At 41.2% G+C, this 17,920-nt stretch overlaps 1 protein-coding gene across 4 annotated transcripts in view; it reads right to left on the bottom strand.

Annotated features, from left to right (window-relative positions):
• The window catches only part of Ubr2 (ubiquitin protein ligase E3 component n-recognin 2), a 94,299-nt gene extending 78,197 nt beyond the window's left edge, over positions 1–16,102 (bottom strand). For all 4 annotated transcript variants that reach the window (XM_004846569.3, XM_004846568.4, XM_021259802.2 and 1 more), the window contains exons 1-2: positions 15,669–16,102; positions 8,452–8,711 (exon numbers count right to left, since the gene is read on the bottom strand). In XM_004846569.3, coding sequence (XP_004846626.1) covers positions 8,452–8,711; positions 15,669–15,746 — 338 coding nt within the window. In that variant the 5' untranslated portion in view covers positions 15,747–16,102. The remainder of the gene's footprint in view (positions 1–8,451; positions 8,712–15,668) is intronic.
• Positions 16,103–17,920: the final 1,818 nt, after the last annotated feature.

The following is a 17,920-nucleotide window of genomic DNA, read 5'->3' as shown; positions in this document are numbered from 1 at the left end:
CTAGTGAGTTACCCAACCTGACATAGTCTGTAGGGACACCTGAATTCGCCGTCAGCTGGTCAGACATGCGGGTGGCCTTGAAGATTCCCAAGCTCACAGCTGTATCTAAAGTAAGGACAGTCTTCCTCACAACACACCCTGAAACCTCCAGGCTGGCCAACTTCAGGTAGCAACTGAACTGCTCTGACCCCAGGTCACTGCTGAAGAAATCTAAGTTTAGATCCAAATTGGGCTCGGAGGGCCCTTTATATATAGAAAGTCCATCCTTCACCCAACAGTGCTCATCTGTCCAAGTCCACATCATCAGATATGACGTACTCACAGTTTAGCAAATATTCCTGACTACTACAGCCTATTGTCTTCTCCCTGATAAGACTATTTCCAATCTTTTCCCTCATACCCATGGCATTTTCTGTCTTTACCATCACCATCTTATCTCAACCAACTAGCAGTACCTCTCTTTTGTTTTGTTTTGTTTGAGACAGGGTCTTGCTATGTATGTAGTTCAGGCTGACCTTGAACTCACCATGTAACCCAGGCTGGGCTGAAACTCACAGTAATCCTCCTGCCTCAGTTTCCTGAATGCTGGGATTACAGGCGTGTGCCACCACGCCTGGCATCATTTTGTGAGACTGTCTTTAAACTGCTGAGTAAAAGGAAAATAAATGTATGCACCCCTTAAGACAGAAATTCTAAGAATTTGTCTGATGGATGTACTTCTGTATGTAGGAAAAACAAAAACAAAAATGAGACCCACATAAAAAGATGTTCAATGTGATACTATTTGTAATACTAGAAACAATGTAAATGTTTATTAATACAGCAGTTAGGAAAGAACACCAAAAATAGAAACAAAGTCTTTGCAAATAGGGAAGGGTGGAAGGGGTGAAGGGAGAGCAAGGGAAGGGGAAAAAAATAAGAACCAAGATACTCATGTAATGGTACAAGATCCCAATGATGAATGTAACTGTATTTTATACCTAAAATGTACCAATAAACTTAATGGGAAAAAAAAAAGAACACCAAAGTAATATACAATGGAATAATATGCAGCCATTAAAAAGATAAGACAAAGTCAATGTTCTCTGTATGTTGTACTATAAAATAATCTTAGGATAAATTTCAAATGAAGCGATAAAAGTGAGAAAGTAAGAGTAGTTTATGTGGTTAGGGTTGGGGCAGGGAAATTGAGGCGTGGGGAAGGGAATGTATTTTTCATGGTACACACTGCTGTAACTGTTGAATGTTATAACCAACACGTTTTCCCAGGCAGAGGCTGCTCTGTAAGTAAATATACCCTTGTGACTAAGTGTTCTGAAGGTGGAAGTTCTTTCCTCGCATCAAGAAGCATTCTTCCTACCCACTGTGCCTTCCCTTTCACTGATCAAATACATCCTCTAAATAAAAGTCTAGAATGGTATGAATAGGTTAACTTTACTGGGATCTGGAAAGTAGTGAGTAATTTCTTTTATTTTTGGTACCAGGGATCCAACTCAGGACCTTGCAATTGCAAGGCAGGCGCTGGAACCACTGAGCTAAATCCCCGGGGCCAGTAATTTCTTTCTTTTTTTTTTTTGGTACTGGGGATCGAACTTGGGTCCCTGTGCTTGTGCAGCAGGTGGCGAAACCACTGAGCTAAATCCCCAGCCCGCCCAGTAATTTCTTAAACTATTTTTTTTTGGTATTGGGGATTGAACTCAGGACCGTGCATTTGCGAGGCAGGCGGCAGCACCACTGAGCTAAATCCCCGGCCCAGTAGTGAATAATTTCTATCTCTGAGCCCCCAAACAACAAATCCCACCACATCTAATATAGGAAAAACCTGATGTCATCTTTGACTCAGTTTCAACCACAAATCCTTCAGGCACACCAAAGCATCAAATCAATGTAAAAAGTTCACATGGAACATCACTTTCACTGAATGAACAGACATAGTCCTTCCTGCTAGTCCATCCCCTTTCTCCAAAGTTCCAAAAACCAATAGCACTGTCTCTGCTGAAAACGAGTTTCTTTCTACTTCCTTTTCCTCTGGTAATGCCAGACCCCAGCACTGCAAATTTAACCAATCTAAAACATTCAAGGCCCTGGGGATTTAGCTCAGTGGTTCTGGCACCTGCCTCACAAGCCCAAGGTCCCCAGTTCGATCCCTAGTACAAAAAAAAAAAAAAAAGGTCCACTCTAAAACATCCAAACAGTAGTTTTCCCTGCTCTAGGACGGACCCACAAACAAACACAGATGGGATTCCTGGGACTAAGAAAATTCCTGAATACTGGATAAGAGTTGCAAAGAAAAAATGAAGTGGCAACATGTTCCTAAGAGAGATGAACAACCTGCCTACTGTGGCAACAACTGTCCTATTAATAAACCAGCTGGATGGGCCAGGGATTTAGTTCAGTGGTTCCACTGCCTGCCTTGCAAGCACAAGGCCCTGAGTTCAATCCCTGGTACCAAAAAACCCCCAAAAAACAAAAAACCAGCCGGATACAAGAGTATCTGAAGCTGTAATGCCCAGAATGGAGAGGACTTTTCTGAGCACGGTTATGAGTAACATTCTAGGAAGTAGCAATAAATACAACACTGCCAAATAGGGAAATGTACAATTAATTGGAATACTAAAGCAGTTTGAAGTAGGAAAAGTAAAATAACATCTTTAAAACCATGCCCTGTACTTTGAACAATATAAAAGACCTTTGCTCAACAAATACTTGCTGAGGCACAATATGTGGTTTACAACTGCAACTGGGAACCAGTCACACACCAGTCTTTCTGAGGATCGTGAAAGAGAAGACTGAGGCCAGGTCCATTGCTATGAATCACCAACAGCTTTTTCTAGAGCCCAAATCTGCTATTTTCTTAATATTTTTGCATGAACTTTGTGGTATACAAAGTAGCATTAAAACGCAACTTGATTCTCTGCTTAGCAATCAGAATGGTACCAGTTCCTAGATTTCTAAGTTTAGTGATGAGTAGAAAAGCCAAAGAAAGGGTTGGTAATAATTTTCTTTTTACCAAGAACATTAAAAAACATAGTAAAGCTTACTAGTTCACTCCCATCGTTTCATATACCAATATATTTTTAACAAAAGACATTTCTAAGCATTTCAGTTTTATTGCAAGAAAATTTCACTCCATTTTTCATTTTACTGTGCATGAGTGAAAAATGTGTAAAAGACCAATATGTGAAAATAAAAGATGTTAAATGAAAAGAACATGGACTTTAGAGTTAGAGAAGCCTAGTGTGAAACTCTGATTTATTTTTATTTTTCATCCATGGTTTCTGGTTCATTACTACTATTGCCCTTATTACTTTCTAAGTGAGTCAAATAGTGCTCGGGCCTCAGAAAGCAAAATCTCTCTCTGACCTTCACTTGGCCTCCTTTCACCTGTTTTGTTTCTCTTCCCTAAACTGGGTCACAGGAACTAAAAATACACTCTAATCTTGTCCTGCCTTTCTGTCTTGGAGTTGCCAATAAAAAAAATTCTCTGATAATTGATCATCAGCCCCCACTCCAGAAGGGAGACTCCCCCACAGCTGGCAGGAGTGTTGTACAGAGGCCAAGGAGATTTGGACAGAGGCTTTGCCAGGCATCCCGGCTCAGTCGATATTCCATGTCAGACTGGCGGCCCTGTCCACATTTCTACACATCTGCCCATGCTTCTATCATGCTCATGCAACAGAGCACCCATAAAATCTGACAAAGAACCTGGGGATGGTGGTGCATGCTAGTAATCCTGACACTCTGGGAGGCTAATCAGGAGGGCTGCAAGTTCCAGCCCAGCCCTGGGCAATTTAGCTAGACCTGTCTCAAAATAAAATTATAAAAAGAGGGCTGGGGATTTAGCTCAGTGGTTTTGCTGACTGCTGCACCCGAGTTCGATCCCCGATACCAAAAAACAACAACAAATAAATAAATAAATAAATTTAAAAAAAGAGCCGGGGGTGCAGCTCAGTGGTAGAGTGCTTGACTAGCCCTGAGTTCAACCTCTAATACCACAATTAAACAAACGACAAGAAATCCCCAAGACACAGAGCTTGGAGAGCTTCCAGGCAGCTGTACACCTGGAGGTAGCTTAGAAGAAAGCTCCCCCCAGAGAGGGCATGGCAACTCTTCAACACCGTGCCTTATGGATTTCTTCATCTGCATCCTTTATCATATCCTTCATAATAAACTAGTAAACATTCTTCCCTGAGTTCTGTGAGCCACTCTTACCAACTACTGGAACTGAAGGACAGGGTCCTGGAATCCCAACTGCTAGCTGTCACAAGTTCCAAAAGTCTCCAACTACAGGAGGCATTTGGAGTGCAGAGGTGAAGTGAGTCCTCAACCTGTAGGACCTGACTATCTCCTGGCAGACAGTCGGTCGTGAACTAGACTAGAGGACGCACAGCTGGTATCTGGTACAGAATGGACCTGCTGGGAAGAGACACTGCCACACATTTCAGGACCCCAGACGAGATCTGTGTTATGAGTGTACTGCAGGAGAAATGGAAACTGAGTTTAGGTTTTGTTTCCCTCTTTATCATCAGACCTGATTTCAGGTTTTATGACTCCAGATCAGTCACTTAACCTCTCAGAGCCTCAGTTTCCTCAAGGGTATTAATTATCTCAGATGCTATGGAAGGATTAAACATGATTATATACGAAATGGTAAGTGTTAAATGTGGCACCCAGAAGGTGCTCAGCAAAAATAAGCAACTTTCATTGGTTACACTAAAGCTGGGACTTTCTCTTCCAGTAACAGAACTGGCACTGTGCTACCCCTTGACGCAGGATTACTCCCCGTGCGAACAATAACAAAACCAGATGAATTGTATGAGGGCAATTCCTTTCAGGCACTGGGTGGGCAGCACCAGACTGCAATGACAAAGGGAAGGGAAATGCAGAAGTGAGCCCAGGACAGCATGACTCTTATCAAGGGGGACGTTCCCACTGCACCTGTGGCACAGCAACTGGAGTCTGACCCCAAAGGAAGGTCCTGTGGAGCTGAGCCCAGGGCAGGAAGATAGCTAAACTCTGTGGAATGGTGCAGGATGGGGAAGAGGAAGGGACAGAAGTCTGCATGGTGGAGTTGGGCTACACCCTCCATGGTGAGCAGCTGCTGTGGAGCTAAGAGTACCACAAAGATCCATGAAGCCTAGCGAGCAGGGCTGGAGGGCTCTGGAGTTCTGGTCAGGTGAGACAGCAGAAAGCCTACACCGTGGAGTAAGGACTATGCACCTTAGAGCAAAGCTTATTTTGGATCTGCCATAACAAGAAGCATGGCAAGGCCACCATGCCTACCACAGCCCACAGCCCCATTACAGAGCCCTAACGGAGTAAGGAGGGCAATTATGAGGCAGGTGGGAGCAGCAGCAAAAAAGCAAAGGAATGGTTCCATACAGAGGAACAATCAGGTAAGTAAATATTTTGAGGATAACAAGATTGAAGTTTCCTCCTGTCAGACAAGGGAGTTAGAAATATACAAAGGGAGAAAAATAGGAAGAGCCCTAGGGTGTGGACTGGAACTTGAGAGATTGCTATAAATGCATGGTTTTTTAATAATCACTTCAATGTTTATACAGATACAAAATAAATACTGATCCATGAACAGGGCCTGGGAGCATTGCCCCCCAACCCCGGCAACAATCACCCCATCCATCTGCTGTCTTATTTCTAAACACCATTCTACATTAGAAGGAACCAGCCTTCTTGGCAAAACAGTCTCAAGTCTCAGGTCCAGTTCAGGGGAAACCTTAAGCTGTTTCTAGGACATACTGTGCCCACAAAAAAGGAAGTGCTCTATGAAGGATGAGGATATGAAAAAGAACAAAGACAGCCTAAAAGGGCTCCTACTGACCAAACCTAGGACAATTTAATTAATGAAGCATGATTAGATACTGATACAAATAAACTTCAGGTTCCATCCTTAGTATCACAAAGACAGACAGACAAACAAACTGAAAGTCTGATAAGGAAGAGGGTACTTAATAGTAACAATGTAGTCTCCCCTAAAACTTATTAATTATACAGGGAAAAAGCAACTTCACTGTGGAGAAGTCTTGCAGACATCTCCTTAATCAAATGATTGGTTTTTTTTTGGTATCGCGGATCAAACTCAGGACCTTGTGCTTGCAAGGCAGGTGCCGGAACCACTGAGCTAAATCCCCGGCCCAACCAAATGATTGTTCAACACAAAACCCCAAGCCACAGGAAAGGGCTGTGACAAATGAGTTCTGTGGTAATCCTGCCAAAGATGTAACTTGAATCTAAACATGAGCGTCAGACAAACCCAAATTGAGAGCCATTTACAAAATCCTGGTCTATAATCTTCACAAGTATCAAGATCATAAAAGTCAAAAACGGAGAAAATATTTCAGTTTGAAGATTAAAAGATATGGTATGATTTGGAACTGGATCCTTTCAGTACAAAGGACATTGATGGGGCAATCAGATCTCAGTTTCCTCATCTGTAAACCATAAGGTTAAAGAGATTTTAATACTGAATGTAATAGTATTCATTTTTTGGAAAGTATTTTGATTTTTCTGAAATACTATGTAGCCTAGGCTGCCCTGGAATTTAAAATGATCCTCCTGCCTCAGCTGAGATTGCATACACATCCACCACACCCAGAGAGAGCTAACAGTATTTCAATATACAAAATGATCTCTACTGATATTCTAAGCAGGCCAATAAAAAAATTACCATAGAATCATAGCTACCTAAAGGCTTTACCATAACCAAAATGAGCTTAAACTTCAAGGGAATTTTTTCTTGGGAGTAGGGGGAACTAGGGATTGAATCCAGGGCCTCTGCACTGAGGTACATCCTCCACCTTTTATTTTAATTTTTATTTATTTAATTTTTATTTTTGGTACTGTGGATCGAACTCAGGACCTTGGGCTTTCGAGGCAGGTGGCGGAACCAATGAGCTAAATCCTCAGCTCTCCTTTTATTTTATTTTGAGATAGTGGTCTCACTAAATTGCCCAGGCTAGGTTCGAATTTGCATTCCTCCTGCCTCAGTCTCCCAGAATACTGGGATTACAGACATGTGATACCATGCTCAATTTACCAGAAAATATTTGTTTTGTTTTTCTTTTGGTACCAGGGATCGAACTTGGCTCCTCACGCTTGCAAGACAGGCGGTGAAACCACTGAGCTAAATCCCTGGCTACCAGAAAATATTTAAAGGAAAAAGTTAATCAGTCCATCAACAATATATCTATACAACAGGATACTCTCTAGCTATGTAAAGTGAATGGAAAGATGTCAAGCTTTTGTCTAATAGAAGGAAAATTTAGCCCAGTATATGTAACATATTCCCTTTTATCTGTATGTGTGCATGTATGTATGTTGTTGTTTTCTGGGGGGGTTTTTTTTGCTACCGGGAATCAAACTCAGGACCTTCCGCTTGTGAGGCAGGTGGCAGCACCACTGAGCTAAATCCCCGGCCCTGCATGTATGTATGTTCAACACAGCCAGATATGTGGGTCTACATGTGCAGAGAAAATTTCTAAAGGACATAGTATAAGAATTTGTTAATAATGATTAGTTCTGGGTAGGGGTAGTGGGAGGGGCAGGGGAAAGGAAAAATGATGAGAAATGGAAAAAATGGAAATAAAGTCTTTGTAAATAGGGAAGGGTGGAGGGGGTGAAGGGAGGGCTAGGAATGGAGAAAAAATAAAAACCAAGATGCATCATGTAAAGGTACAATTCCCAATGAGAAATGCAATTGTGTTGTATACCTACAATGTACCAATAAAAGAATTTAATAAAGTGCAAAAAAAAAAAATTCCTATCAATAATGATTAGTTCTGGGAAACAGGAGTAATCAAAAGGGAGCCGGACACATTACTCTTATTCTTTTACTCTTGTATACTCAATGTCCACCAAGAAGTATTTTAAAAAATTAAATTTTCCTAGTAACATTAAGTACTTTTAGCTCCAGATCTTATTTTCTGGCTAGCATTCCCAATCCCTTGGAAAAATGACTGATTGTACACACGGATTAGAGCAGGTACGAGGAGCACTGTGGACACTTCCTTTACCAGGGAGGAAAGAAGCACCCAAAACTAATGCAGGCGTGTAAAGAGGACAAAGAGGCTAGTGTGCTGGGGCCTTTGCTGGCCAAATCTGGGACAATCTGAACATCAAAAAGAATCACTGTTACTAAAACACATCAAGAAAACCAAGGAGAGACTGCTGGAAGCAGCAGGAAAGCAGCTAATGATGGAAGAGGAAGAAAGAACCCAGCAGGCTCCTGAGATGCTGTGACACCTACTTATTCCTCTGGAAAATAATCATGTGAGTGTTCATTTTATAATTATTTATTAGATAGCATGTGTCTGTGGTATGGAATTTTACATGTACACACTGTATTTAAAAAATGTAAGGTTCCAGAGAGAATAGAGAGAAAAAAGAGGTCATTAAAAATAAGAATCTTTAGAAAGAAAATTGTAGTTATTTTACCTGCATGAGTATGTAGGCTCTCCTACTTTAAAAACACGACCACAAAGATGAGAAGGTTTGTTCGCTTGTTCAAGTTTTGGAAATCCAAATTCAGGATCTTCACCACAAAGGTACCACTCCATTGGCCCCAACAAAACATGCTGGGCCAGCATGTCCTCTTTCTGTGGGAAAGGGTTGGGACCCCTACAGTAGATTCTGGGTACATAGTGGGCTAGATGCTGATATACTTCTCTAGTGAGGTCAGTTGCTTGCAGCCATTTCTTTAAAAAAAGAAAAAAAAGTTTAAACAATGTCAGTAAACTGCTGATTTGAACAATTATCCCCAGCTTTCTTTTTAGGTACAAAAACAATGATAGGACAGTCATATATTGTTTATGACAGCACTGTATGTTAGAAATTTCATCTATTAAAAAACCAAGTATTTTAGAATTCTACTTTAAAGTATAAGGGAAATTAAAATGAAACAAACACTCCCCTCTTCATGACTCTCAAAGAAACCATCTCTAGGCCCTACAGGAAAACTGCAAGAAACTCCTCTGTCAGAACCGGCCTTGGCGCCCAGCCGACTTCTCCTCTCTACTTAGGATCAAAGGTTGTTCTAGGAGGATACGGGCTCTCACGTCAGTGTGCCTGACACGAGAGCGCCCATGCAGTGAACACAAGGAGCAAACACACCAGCTACAGTTCTCACTAATTAATAAATGAGTGGTCTCATTTATTAAGGTGCACATCGGAGCACAGGTCTCTGCCCTGTCCATTATGCCTTCTTTACCTGATCCACCTATTTCTCAGCCCTTTCCCCTTTGCTCTCCCTACTACAAACAGAAACCGAAAAAGCCGCTTTTCTCTGTCCCCTAATCCAGCTTATTAGACATCTCACAAATACCAAGCCAATATATTCAAAATTGAACTCAGGATACCCTCTCCCATGAAAATCTGTTATTTTTCTCATTTCCCTAGTTTGGATTTACCTAGGTATCCAAACCAGAGAAACCAGAAAATCTTCATTTTCTCTCACTCCAATATTCAATCAGTCATAACGTCTTCTCCATTAGGTTCCCTAAATAGCCCTTGAATCCATCCCTTTCTTTCTCCACTGTCCTAGTCCAAACCCTTTGCCCCATCACCAGGAGGAGCACAACAATGTTCTAACCACTATCCCCACTAGCCCTGCTCCTCTGCAACCCATTTTCTAACTTCACCAATTTTTGCAAAATACCAATCTGATCATGTCATTTAACTTCCCATTGCATTTAAGACCAACCCCTGACATTCCTTACAAAGCCTTCAGTTTCATCCTGTCTCCAATCTTCTCCCCGTCTCTGTCTCATACCTCTCTCCTCTGCTTCACAAAGCTATTTTCCGGATCTCAAGTTATTTCACTTTCTCTAAGATGTCTTCTCAGTCCATTCCCCACACGTACATCCCTTCCCCATATCCCCAGGTCTAAAATGGGATATGGCCTCAGTGAACATTTAGTAAAACTGAATGACCCTAAGTACATTTATACTACTTACTGTAATATAACCTTGACATTTCAGAAAGATGCTCCATGAGGTTTTTTCTTTTTGGTTTTTTGAGACAGGGTCTCATTGTGTAGGTCAGGCTGGCCTTGAACTCACTACGTATCCCAGGCTGGCCTCGAACTTGGGGTGATTCTCCTGCCTCAGCCTCCCAAGTGCTGGGATTACAGGGGTGCACTACCACACCCGGCCTCCACAGGACATTAATGAAAGCAGAGGAAGGGAGATCCAGACCTAGAGCCTGGATCAGGTATCAGTCTCTGAAAACTAACCCTAAAAAGCTCTAGAAAGGCACCCTTCAAACCACTTCCCTTCTCTTCCCTGTTTCTTTCTGTCTTCCTTTATTCTGTCATTTATCTGTCTCCTTTGCCATTTGTGTTTACTTATTTGTTCGCCATACTGCTTTGTGTAATGTGTAAGTCATTTTGACTCTAAATAAAAATATAAAATCAGAAAACATGAAATAAAACAACTTTTTAAAAAAATGCAATTAACTGAACTGCTAACACAACTAACAGATCCAATGTTTACCTATGAATTACCTAAATTCCAATTACACCCATGTTTAAAAAAATATGGTCAAGTTAACACCTAGTGCCATAAGTCAACGTAAGGTCTTCATTTTAACTATTACTTGTATAATCTGCACTTCCTTCCTTCTAAAAATAACATGTAGAGATTTTAAATATTCATGAGGTGGGATATAGAAACATTCTAATTGATTTCATGTTATTGAAGAACTTTTACTAAAAATCTAAAAATTTTGTTCCTAAGAGACCAAATGGAAGGTTATAATCAAATACAGTGAGTTTCCATCCTAAGGTAAAACTGTATTTTCCAAACATTGTTATCTTTTGTGTTTGCCTTATGTAAGTAGGAAAGAGGCTAAATTTTGCGAGACAACCCCAAGATTTTAAGGATTTGCTCCCTTCAGTGGCTCCAAATCAAAACTGTGTATGGGTGCATGAATGTATGCACATACTTTCACCTCAGTATCATAAAACACAGAAGTGGTTTTTTTCATTTCGTTTTGTTTTTGAGACAGGGTCTCTTTATGTATGAAAAGGGTCTCTTTATGGCCTTGAACTCACTATGTAGCCCAGACTGGTCTCAAACCTGGGATGATCCTCCTGCCTCAGCCTCCCGAATGGTAGGATTACAAGCATGTGTCCCCATGCCTAAGATGTTTTTTTAAAGTAGAGGGCAGTGCTTGCTTCAGAAGCACATTTACTGAAGTAGAAGGCAAAAAGTTACCAACAAGCAAACTCAGACTCTTACTCTGAGCTAAAAGTTTTGTTGGCTGCATCCGAATGTCCAATTTCTTACCCACTGTCAGAGCAAACCAAAGTACGAATAAAGGTAATCAAATTATCCTAAGCAATTTATTCTTTGTGGATAAAAATTAAGCAATAAGTCTGAAAGAATTCAGACAATTTTTTTTTGGTACCGGGGATCGAACTCGGGTTCTTGCGCTTGCGAGGAGGCAGGTGGCAGAACCACTAAGCTAAATCCCAGGCCCTTAAATTCAGGCAATTCTAATTTACAACACAAAAGGCTTTATTTAGAAAGCATTTTTGTGCCTTGCAAGCACAAGGACCCGGGTTCGATCCCTGGTACCAAAAAATAAATAAAAATAAAATTTAAAAAGCATCTTTTTTTTATATCATATGTTCCCATTTCTTGTAAAATTTAATCTTTGTAGAATTTTAGTCTGGGAAGAATAAAAACCTTACTAAAATAAATTATGTAGATTATGTAGTCTTGGGGCTCCAGCAATGGACAGGATAAACATCTTTAGATTTCCTTTAGTAAAAACATTTGGAAGCTAATATTAGCTTCTGGTTAAGAAAAAAATATCAGCCACCTCACATAAAACACATTTTTGGTAAAACAAGTATTCATTTTAAATATCATTTTATTGTATATTGTAATAAAAAAAGACTTCAAAATCTAGTTTTAGAAAGGAAGACATATGTTCCTTATCTTTAAAAAGTTTACTACCAGAGCTGGGTGTGTAGCTCACTGGTAAAGTGCCTGCCTAGTGTGCGCAAAGCCCTGAGTTCAATCCCTAGCACTGCCAAAAAAAAAAAAAAAAAGGCGCAGTGTGCGCGCGCGCGTGTGTGTGTATGTGTGTTAATTACCATTAAGTGAGAAATCTAACAGACCTGGGCTCTATTATGGGCACCTTCGCCTGATTAAACTCAAGACTTTGGACACAAAGTAAGAAAACTTTGTAACCGCCTTTTGAATAATGGTTCATGCATTTCTCAAAGAAAATCTAGAGCTTTTCCTCTTTAGTTCCACTGTTATATGTGGACTGTAACTATTTCTTCAACATGAAAAAACTACTGAGATTTCTAATTTGGATGCATTTTAATTTGTCCTTATTTCAGACACCTGTAGCTGTCACATCCACGTGCACTAGAGTAGTAAGGATTTATAATCTTATACATAAAATCACTCATAAGGGAAGTAAAGGAACTGTCAACTCATTCCACTAAAGTAAACATGCTATGACAACGTTTCCAGGAGCTTTCCTTTTATTGAATGCCAAATTTATGCCTTGGGATACAGAGCAAGAACAATAAACTCAAAAATGGGTGAATTTCTAGAGGTTAGCCTTTTTACTGTAGCATCGAATTATATTACTCTATGGTGAATTAAAATTGCATCCTCTAACACAGTTGGTTTTGCTTTCCAACAAGGATAAGCACCGTGTAAGTTAATCATAAAACAACACTGGTGCTCCAACGGAGTTTTGGGAACTACATTAAAATTTTTAAATAAAGGCCGGGGATTTAGTTCAGTGGTTTCGAGGCCTGCTGCGCAAGCTCAAGGACCTGAGTTTGATCCCCAGTACCAAAAAAAAAAATTTTTAAACCAATTCTACTAAGCGCTCTACAAATGAAGAAGAGTATTTACAACTAAAAACAATAAATACAGAAACTCAGTAATAAAAGACAAAAAGCCTTAATGAAAAATGGGCAAAAAAGATACACAAATGACCAATAAATTCAACAAAAAAATTCAACACCATAAACCACCAGTGAAATGGCAACCAAAATCCTGGGAAAGCACCCCACACACTATAGAACAGCTACGTTCAAAACACAAATGCTGGCAAGGATGTGAAGACACCAGAACACTCACACACTACGGTAGAAATGTGAAATGAGGCAATCGCTGTGGAAAACAGTCTGGCAGTTCCTCAAAAGAGTTATTAACACATGACCCAGCAATTCTATTCCTAGGTACACAGCCAAGAGAAATAAAAGTGTCCACACAAAAATCTGTATACAAATGTTCATAGCAGCATGGTTCATATATCCAAAAAAGGAGAAACAACCCAAATATCTATCAATTAATGAATGGGTTAAACGTGCTTTAGCCACACAATGGGTTATCATTTGGCAATAAAAAACAAACGAAGAGTTGACACATGGCACAACATGGATGAACCTTGAAAACATTCTGCTGAAAGAAGCCAGTCACAAAAGACAATCCATTGTACAATTCCAATTTCTATGAAATGTCCACAACAGACAAATCTATGGAGACAGAGAACAGATTAGTGACTTAGGGTTTGGGAGCTTAAAATAAAAAAGGAGAGGTGCAACTGTATACACAATTTCATATTCGGGGTGATCAAAATATTCTAAAGTTGACTAGTAACATAAAGTTACAGGACTCTGTGAAGACACTAAAGACTACTGACTCGTACATGGTACGAGTTATTTTCCAAAATACTGTTTAAATTTTTAAAGCCAAAAATAACCTACACAGCCTTACAACTTTAAATAAAACTATGAAGGGTCAGGGATTTAGCTCAGTGGTTCCGCTGCCTGCCTCACAAGCACAAGGTCCTGAGTTCAATCCCCAGTATAAATAAATAAATAAATAAATTAATTAATTAAAAAAAACTATGAAGACTCAAGTCCAAATTAATAATTTTTTTTTGTATTTCCCTTAATTTTTCCCACAATGTCTGCTTGAGAATTTGCACAAAAACTAAGAGCGTAAGCCAGGTGTGATCATGCACAACTGTAATCCTAGCACTCTGGGAGGCTAAGGCAGGAAGACTGCAAGTTTGAGCACAGTCTGGGCAACTTAGCAATTCAATTCAGCAAGGCCCATCTCGAAACTTTAAAAAAAGCTGAGGATGTAGCTCAATGCAAAAGCCCTGGGTTCAATACTCACCACCGGGGGGGGGGGGGGGAACTTTCCTCAGGAGCCTCAACAAAGTAGAGAAGCTCTAACCACTGAACAGCCTGACTTTCAGAAAATGGATAATGGAAGATCCAGCCTGTATCACTGGGCCAACAGACATAAAATTCAGTGAGAAAAAATGCTACTTTAAGATAAACAGATTCAACATCTCTTACTGTAGACACACATAGTGAATAGCTGTTATTATTTTCCTGTTTACTGGTAGCATGACTTTCATTTTCTTCTTCCTATCTCTGATAAATGAAGGCAGATGGGGCTGAAAATCCTTGGGTTGTGCAATAGTTAACTTGATTATAAATGAAAACAGACTTAGACTAAACAAGTAAATTAGTCTTTTAAAAAATACAACAAAACATGGCAAAGACTCATCACTCAACAATGTATTTCTCTGAACTTTTCACCTCTACTCCTGCCATTCATTTCCACTTGAACTGCACCAATTCACTCAAAATTACTCCCTGACCAACAACTCCAGAGCCCCCACCCACATTTTGTGGGGCACTTTGGGAATGCTGACTGGTTTAATGATTTCTCCTAGTGGAGGTTCTAGAGGTGGGGTTGGAGTTGTTTTGGTCCATTCCTAATCACCGCGGACATCTGTTTTAATGGGTGTTCCCTGCCCTTACTGGGGAAAAGACCCCACTGAATTTATTAAAGTAATCATTTTACAATTCTACAACTTATACTAGCATATGTATATCACATACTGTGTTTGGATGGTTTAAGCGTGGGGGCCTAATTGCTGTTACCATGCTGTGATCAACTCTCACTCTGGCTGATAAGGTTGCATCGTTGACCAAAGCTGCTCTCTCAAAGTTATGTAACGTTTGTTCTCCATCCAACTTTACACAACTCCTAGAAAAACTGTTTAAATTTTTCAGCCTCCACTCCTACTTCATGCTCTATTTTCGTGTTGAGACATCACTTTCCACACATGCATCAACACAGTGCACTAACTCAACCAGTGCAAAAATAGAAGAAAAAAATAAGCACTAAAGGGGTAAATGGAGGGACAGTGTTGTTAGCACCCTTGGGGCCTCGGGCAGTGTCAGAAACAAAGTCGGGACCTCGATAGGGCAGCACGCCTGCCTCAGATGAAGACGCACTGACTGCTCGGCTCATCCCAGAAAATGGAATCAGGAAGGTAAAGCGGGTGACTACCCCGAAAACACTAGGAAGAGTCTCTTTCCCTGCCCTCTTCCAAGCGCTGGTCTGAAGGGCAAAGGCCTATGTGTCGGGGATTTCATAGAGCGTGCGGGGAAGAGGGAAGAATGCCAGCGCTGCGGGTTCGCCAGACAGATGGGAAGGGGGCTGGGGCACGGGACAGCTCCTTCGGGGGATCCTGGATCGGTGACCTCCCCGGCGGCTTTCTCGAGGACCCGGCCCGTACCCACGCGAGCGCTGGTGGCCCTCAGGTCTCCAGGAGCCGGTTCTCTCGGGGCGTGCCCGCCCGGCCCCGCCACTCACCCCCGCCGTCTCCTCGGCCGAACATTCCAGAAAAGTGCGATCGAGGCCCTGCACCTCGGGCTCCAGCTCTGACGCCATCTTCCCTGCTGTTCCTCGTCCTCGGTTCCAGCGCTCCCGCAGCCTGGGGGCGGCAGCCTGGCCTCCGCCCCAGCAGCCGCGACGGTCACCCGTACACCGGGCCGTCAGTCCCGGGCCGTCCTCGCGCTGTGCTAGGAGCAGGAGAGAAGTGAAGGGGGACGAGAACTCGCGGGAGTGACGGCGGCCTCCCGCGATCGCCGCTGGGCTCAGCGCCCAGGAGCCAAGTCACTGCCTCGTCCCTGACCCAGGGAAGGACACAGAGAGCCCCGGGCCTGACACTCAACTAGCCACTACCGCGTCCCACGCCGCGAAAGGGGCAAAAATACCCAGGAGCGAAGCAGAGTATGCTGGGTACTGTAGTCGTTGCGGCACGCGAGGGCGTGGCGCCCTTAGTAGCTCCCCGGGCATCATGGGAGTTGTAGTCCATCTCCTAGCTGGAGTCCGGAAAGGGCGGGAAACGGGGCGGGACTTTTCTGCACACCTAGAATCCTGGCCAAGGACTGGAGGAAAGAATCCCCCACCAAGGAGAGAGGCAGAAGAGCAAGATCAGTCTGAGAACTGTAGTTTCATTTCCCCAATACCATTTATTCATTTTTGTATCTGCAGCTCGGTAGATACTCAAGTTCTTGTCGAAGTCTGGCATGTGGCAGGCCCTCAATGCCTGGCAAAGCAGTGAATTAGTTACATTCTATTTCTGTAGTTCTAATGCCCTGTCATCCATTATACCCTCATACATATACTAGTAACCAAAGTGAATATTACCCAATTTTTTTTAACGTTTTCAAACATATTTGTAGTGGGGCATGGTGGTGCATGCCTATAATCCTAGAACTCAGGAGGCTGAGGCAGTAGGATTGCTGTGAGTTCGAGGCCAGCCTGGGCTACATAGTGAGTTCAAGGCCAGCCTGTAGTTCAGGGAGTCCTTGTCTCAAAAAAACAGAAAAATAAATTTAAAAAAATTTTTAAATTTAGTAAGTCATTTATTTATACCCACTTGTTAGAATATATTACAAATCTTCCTGTAAAGGAAAAGATGTTTAACAAGCCAATTTAATAAAGATTTACTCTTTTTTTGTTTTTATTTTCTTGAGATGGAGTCTTCCTATGTAGCTCAGGCTGGCCTTGAACTCACAACGATCCTCCTGCCTCAGCCTCCCTAGTCCTGGGATTACAGGCATGCACCACCATACTCAGCTAAGATTTACTTTTCTTTTTTTTAAGATTTACTCTTGCTAGGACCATTTTATAGAAATACACAATCATTGTTAGACTAGGTGCAAAAAAAAAAAAAAAAACAACTACATTTGGTTAAAGCTAATTAGACTCTTTTTGACTGACAGGTGGGCGACTGGGCTTCCTAGCACACAAGTTTTCAATTTCTTCAGAGTTTTTCAGCAAACTTACACATTTTATCAGATATGCTAATTTATTCCCAGAAGGAAGTTGTGAATTATATACAGAAAAAACAAGTTCTTACCCAGACTAGGTTTGGGACATGTCTGTGTTTTTTTTTACACTTGATCTTAGCCAAAAGGCTGAGAAGTGATGTCTGTGGGGTTTTTTTGTTTTGTTTTTTTACCGTAGTTTTATCCAAGTTTAAAATAAGAAATAAAAAATTATTTGTAACTGCACAGTCCAATTGAACCATATCATCACTTTAAAAAATAAATCATCTATGTATAATATCAGAAACTCAAAGCCGATAAGAATATCTTTAAAAAGGGAAATCGAGTACTTCCCATTCCTCTTATTCCCAAACCCCTCTCCACTCCAAAAATCATTTTAACACTTTATGATTCTGTCCAGAAAAATATATATGCACATATCTGCACAGATCCATGTAATGTGAAATCTTGAAGATTATTCTATGTATTACTTTCTTTCTTGACCAACTTTCTCACACTGATCCACTTCCTGGCTAGAATCAACCTGGAGGAAAACTGATTGTCACAACCTGGAAGCAATGACTGTGTCTCTTGAGATCCTAACAGTGGATTTAAGCCATTAAAATAGATTGTAATGGCTGGGGATTTAGCTCAGTGGTTCCACCTCCTACCTCGCAAATGCAAGGAGCTGAGTTTGATCCCCGGTACCAAAAAAACAAAAATCAAACAAAAAAAATAGATTGTAAAGAAAATTTCTGCTCTTAACATTATTTTATTCCTTCTATTACT

This window comes from Heterocephalus glaber, unplaced genomic scaffold (genome assembly GCF_053883595.1).
Source record: "Heterocephalus glaber isolate CG9 unplaced genomic scaffold, H.glaber_assembly_v1.0 deba00001497, whole genome shotgun sequence".
Lineage (NCBI taxonomy): Eukaryota > Metazoa > Chordata > Mammalia > Rodentia > Bathyergidae > Heterocephalus > Heterocephalus glaber.
Note: the sequence above shows the minus strand (reverse complement) of the source record. Positions and strands in the feature narration are given on the sequence as shown.